Source organism: Cryptomeria japonica, chromosome 3 (assembly GCF_030272615.1).
Source record: "Cryptomeria japonica chromosome 3, Sugi_1.0, whole genome shotgun sequence".
Lineage (NCBI taxonomy): Eukaryota > Viridiplantae > Streptophyta > Pinopsida > Cupressales > Cupressaceae > Cryptomeria > Cryptomeria japonica.
Genome location: NC_081407.1, coordinates 683,650,301 through 683,655,198, shown reverse-complemented (window position 1 = coordinate 683,655,198; position 4,898 = coordinate 683,650,301). Strand labels below are relative to the sequence as shown.

The 4,898-nt window shown below is 33.6% G+C and overlaps 1 protein-coding gene across 1 annotated transcript; it reads right to left on the bottom strand.

Moving 5' to 3' along the window:
* Positions 1-968: 968 nt before the first annotated feature.
* LOC131051134 (uncharacterized) lies at positions 969-2,657 on the bottom strand. Its single transcript, XM_057985513.2, has 4 exons — positions 2,344-2,657; positions 2,155-2,214; positions 1,585-1,631; positions 969-1,456 (listed from the first exon to the last, which is right to left on the bottom strand). The coding sequence occupies exons 1-4, from the start codon at positions 2,536-2,538 to the stop codon at positions 1,369-1,371; spliced, it is 390 nt and encodes a 129-aa protein (XP_057841496.1). The 5' UTR covers positions 2,539-2,657; the 3' UTR covers positions 969-1,368.
* Positions 2,658-4,898: the final 2,241 nt, after the last annotated feature.

The window sequence follows — 4,898 nt, the reverse complement described above, 5'->3', positions numbered from 1 at the left end:
TTCAAAAGGGCAAGTCCATACACTTCTATGGTAAAATATTCAGGGATTCAAAACAGGTAAATTGAGATTATGTAATTGGTTTTAATAAAGAATGGTTTCATGTGAGAACACTATACATGGGTTTATTGTTTTTCTTTTTTCACCAACTCTTGTATAATTGACATTTCTGTCACATTTACTTCATGGTTTCAGTGACCACATTTGCACGGTTGCTATAAAACACATTGGATGGGCTAATGAACTATCAACTCCCTCTAAAGAAAAAATTAAACATTATCCATTTCAATTATGTAATTTTTATCCTCTCTTATAAGCTGCGTAACATGCTCTACGATACCACGTAAATTATGAGAAAAGTGGACCTCCTGACCTCATGCTTTAGTACAAGAAGCTCTAACGAATCGAACCAAGCCCCCAACCCCATGACAAATAATAAAATATTCATAAAATTCTTCATTAATTTACCTGGTTGCTAATCTTCGTAAGGGAAAATAGTGGCAAGAAGTAGCTGCAAAATAGGTAGGGCTGATGGTCTTGTTGCTAATTGCAATTAGGGAGGTGCATCCACTAGAGGAAGGAGCAGGGTAGTGGGGTTCTTCTTCACTGTGATATGGGTGGCAACCATCTTGTAGTGTAGGATTCCTCTCATGATGGTGGTGATCACCTAAAGATGGAAGTCCAAGAAAATCAATATTTTTAAAATAATATATTCAAAGTCTCTTTGATTAAGTGGTGTGACTTCAACTCAGGTGATAAATGTCTTTTATTGTAAATAAATTTATGTACTTGATTTCGCTTGTGGACATCCGAATTAGTCTAGTGGCGGAGAGCTTGTACTCTTGAAAAAAAGAAAGGTCACAAATTCAAATTCTTTGGGAAGTATGATATGTACGCCTCAATACTGCAGACTATAAAATGATCCATTCCATTTCCATACATTTTACTCACATCACGATAGATAGATGTGATTATTATGTGAATATAGATAGATGTGATTATTATTTAAAATATATTTACATTGTTGACATTTTATTATAACAAGTCATGACATACACTAGCTCTTTACATAGCCTTTGCATACGAATATATTGGTTCACTGAACCATACAGTCTACTGAGCACACTTATGGCATGAAAACCATACAATACAACACCAAATCTACCTTTTCTTGACAGTTACAGTGCCAAAGGCTACATTATCAGAGTTATTATTTGCCGATCTCTACTACTACACACAATTAACTACTACTGTCAATAGGTCTAAATACAGTCCATTATTTGCCGATCTCTACTACTACACACAATTAACTACTACTGTCAATAGGTTTTAGAGTTTGTTGTTATTCATTTAAATTCTATAATCACTTTCTTATCTTTCTCCTCTTTGTTCAGGGGTCAGGCCTCCTTTTCCACAGCTAGGGCAGCTCACCAGGCCAAAACCTTGACAATCATAGCACCTGCAGGAAACAATCCCACACAGTTTAACGTTTAAAATCAACATAGCAGAATACTCATTTAAAACTACTTCAAAAGTGACTAGGATTTAAGAGACTGTAAAAAGGTGGGAGAATTTTTGGGCACTCACTTCCACCTCTCGAACATGTTACCATTCTTCTTGTTTTTACCAGTACCCTGTGCAAAAATAAAAAAAGATGACATTCAATTCTAAATGAAAAGTATATTTAATTTGTTGTTATTACATAAACCAAAAATAGTATTTAATTACAAGAGAAAAGTATATTTAATTCCTTCTTATTATATAAAAGTTTTGTTTCATTTTCTTTGCAATAGAGGAAGATAAGATTATCAGTAATGGTTCACATATTTGAACCTATAAGTCAAACATCCAAAATTCAAACTGATTACTTTATATATAAAAGCTTGAATAATAAAATAAACATTCCCAATTATAACCCACAGCCTAAATACAATTTTCAAAACAATATTTTATACAGGTTGATGTTTATATATGTTATCTGTTGTAATAAAAGTAGTTTGGCCTAACACATTGTGTTATGCAGTCATATAAATAATCAGATCATCTCAAAATGGTTGTGCACTCAATCAATTGCAGAAAAACATAACTACTTCCCATTTTATCATCTCAAAATGGTTGTGCACTCAATCAATTGCAGAAAAACAATAGAAACTGCACCTTGCAGCCTGGGCATTCAATGGCTGCCTTTCCTTTGCATTTGCTACATCCTCTTGAAACCTGTAAAACAAAAGCTTTTAGGAGCAACCCATATAATTTCCACACATTTCAAGAGAACCCACATAGACAAAATAGTATAAATCTCATACAAAATATAGTGCATGGTTTTCAAACAATTCATTAATATACCAGTTTTATTCCTGGGATTCCTCTGAATGCTGAGGTGACAAGTGATATTTTAACAGGCTTGGTTTTTGGCAGGGACACAGGGGCACTCCATGTGGCCGTCCTCCTGCCATCTGAGCCAGAAGGTATCAGAGGCGTTGAAACCAAAGGGAATAAGGATGGGGAATGACCCGTCCTCCATAACCCCAGCTTTACCATCTTCACAAAACAGCACAATCTTTTTCAGGGAAAGTCTTATTGTTTATCAAAACATATCCTGAAAGCTACTTAAATAAATAAATAAATGAAGACCACCGAATCCTGATAAGAAAAGGCTTGTCACACGTTCTAAAACCGACACCCATTAGCCTTACAATTCCTGTGCCACTGCAAATTATTGCTCATATCATGACAAAACAACAGTTTGTCTTTTTAAGGGATGTCCAAATCATATTGGGTGAGGACCTCCTAGAAAAGTGAGGACCTCCTAAGAAAAGTGAGGACCTCCTAGAATGTCCTCCTAGAAAGCTGATATGAAAGAAACAGCAAATTTGGCAAGTACAGACGCCCATGATCAAGGGGTCTACCACTGCCATGGATGTCAGTGGCAGTTCTATTTATGCTTGGGATCTTATGATCTGTGCTACTCTGATTGGATTTCCTTTTCTATTACCTTGATTTTTGATGAAAAGTCTATTTGAAGATTGCAATAAAGGGGAAGACTATAATTTTATAGTCTAGTTGAAAACCAGTTCTCATCATCTTAGATATCAAACAGTTGGATGGACTACCTCCAAAGATTGAAGGAAAGAACTCGTATCTTTTGTAGCAAAGACGTGGTTGAAACCGAGCGGCACTTCACATGTAACATATGAGGATATTTGTAAGCAGTTTGAAAATACTTTGAAGGTGGACAGTCTAAACGAGCTCTTTGAAAAAACAAGCCTTTACAAGTTAGCAATCTTCCTCGTCAAGATTTCTAATAAAAAGCAGACACACAAAAAAATCTGAAAATGTGTTAATGTTGTGACTTTTAATCTCTTAGACCACTAGATTTGATGACTGTCACTAAAATTCTTCTATTCATTCTTTCTTATGACTTCTAAATTAATTACCAGTTACTTAATTTTTAATACAGTCATTTAAACTGTACAAGAATGTTATAAAAAAGAAAGAAAATCTCTTTTATTATACAAAATGAAACAACTTTAAGTCTTATAATGCAATCAGAGTCATCTCATTCCGTATTCAAACAGATATTTTGAAAGGATTATACTTTTTTAAAGCTTGAGGAATCCATCACCCACAGGATTAATGTCTAAATCAATTAGTTTTTGCATGATGGGAATCCTCAAATTTGCCTTTATTTTCACATCACAATTTGTACGGACCTTAGGATTTGAGAATTTTGGGAAGCTTAACTAATTGAAATAATAACATTACCTTTAGTGGCCCAATATGGATGTGGTTAAGTGGGGACATGATAGGAGAGCTTTTAAAAGGTACGCTTAGGTAAGTAGGGCCTCTATGTTGGAGATAATGTAATAATTTTGTTTGAATCCTCTCTCAGGCAAACAAACATTGATATGGAGAAAGCTATTTATCAAAAAAATATATTGTTTAATAATGTGAGTCAGGAAAAAAAATTACTTTTTGATATTTGAATTATGTAAATAAAATTAATTGAGTTTTTTTCATATTATGTTGGTTAAATAGTAGTGTTATTGTTGTGACTATCAAGGTTCAAATTTTCGTTGGGTTGTTGTGATCATAAGTTTCTACCTTTGCTGATCCAATGTGCTCGCGGGTTTGTGCCTCAACTTTGATAAATGGGGATAAGGTCCCTTGGTTGTGACCTCACTAGTTCATAGCTTTGGGTCAAAAGTATTTCAAGTGGGGTGAAAACTTTATTAGGTACTATTTTAAAAAAAGGTAAATAAAATTAAATAATTGATGAATAATTAGCTTAAATGAAATAATTTGGATATAAATTAAATTTATGAGTAAGTTATAGTTTTAGTGTACATATCTCTATCAAAATGTTAGGAATCTATTTTTAAGATGTGAGAATTTTACATTCTATCATTAGTTTTACGATTCCAATCATGTATGTTCTTGACTCACTTTCTTGAGTATAGAGTTGAGCTATAAGCATGTATTTAAAACTATATAGCGAATAAGCTTTGAGATAGTTTTACATCTTGAAACATCTTCATCTCATTTTTTGGTATCTAAAATTGTCTGAGGATAGGTCATGTTTGCAAACAATTCTTAGTTAGACCTTTAGATGGACCAATTCAATAATCATGAACCAAGGCCAAGAACAACAAGAAAACATGCAATGTGCCTCTAGGATGATGATGTAATGCTAATGTAATCTCTTTTGTCCACTTACAAATTGATTCATAAATGTGCTTCCTAGTTATGTTATATGATTATTCTCCCTTGTCAAATTGCTAGATGGACTAATTCAATGATGGTGAACCAAGGTGGATAACAACAAGAAAGCATGAAAGATGCTCCTAGGGTGATGATGGAATATTGATTTAATATCTTTTGTCCACTTGTAAATTGATTCA

What these genes read in the sequence shown, in the direction of transcription:
- LOC131051134 (XM_057985513.2), bottom strand. Translation starts at nt 2,538, where the DNA reads ATGGTAAAGCTGGGGTTATGGAGGACGGGTCATTCCCCATCCTTATTC. An exon ending in GAATCCCAGGAATAAAACTG is followed by an intron (nt 2,215 to 2,343) that starts GTATATTAATGA and finishes TTTGTTTTACAG; the next exon opens with GTTTCAAGAGGATGTAGCAA. An exon ending in AACATGTTCGAGAGGTGGAA is followed by an intron (nt 1,457 to 1,584) that starts GTGAGTGCCCAA and finishes TGTTTCCTGCAG; the next exon opens with GTGCTATGATTGTCAAGGTT.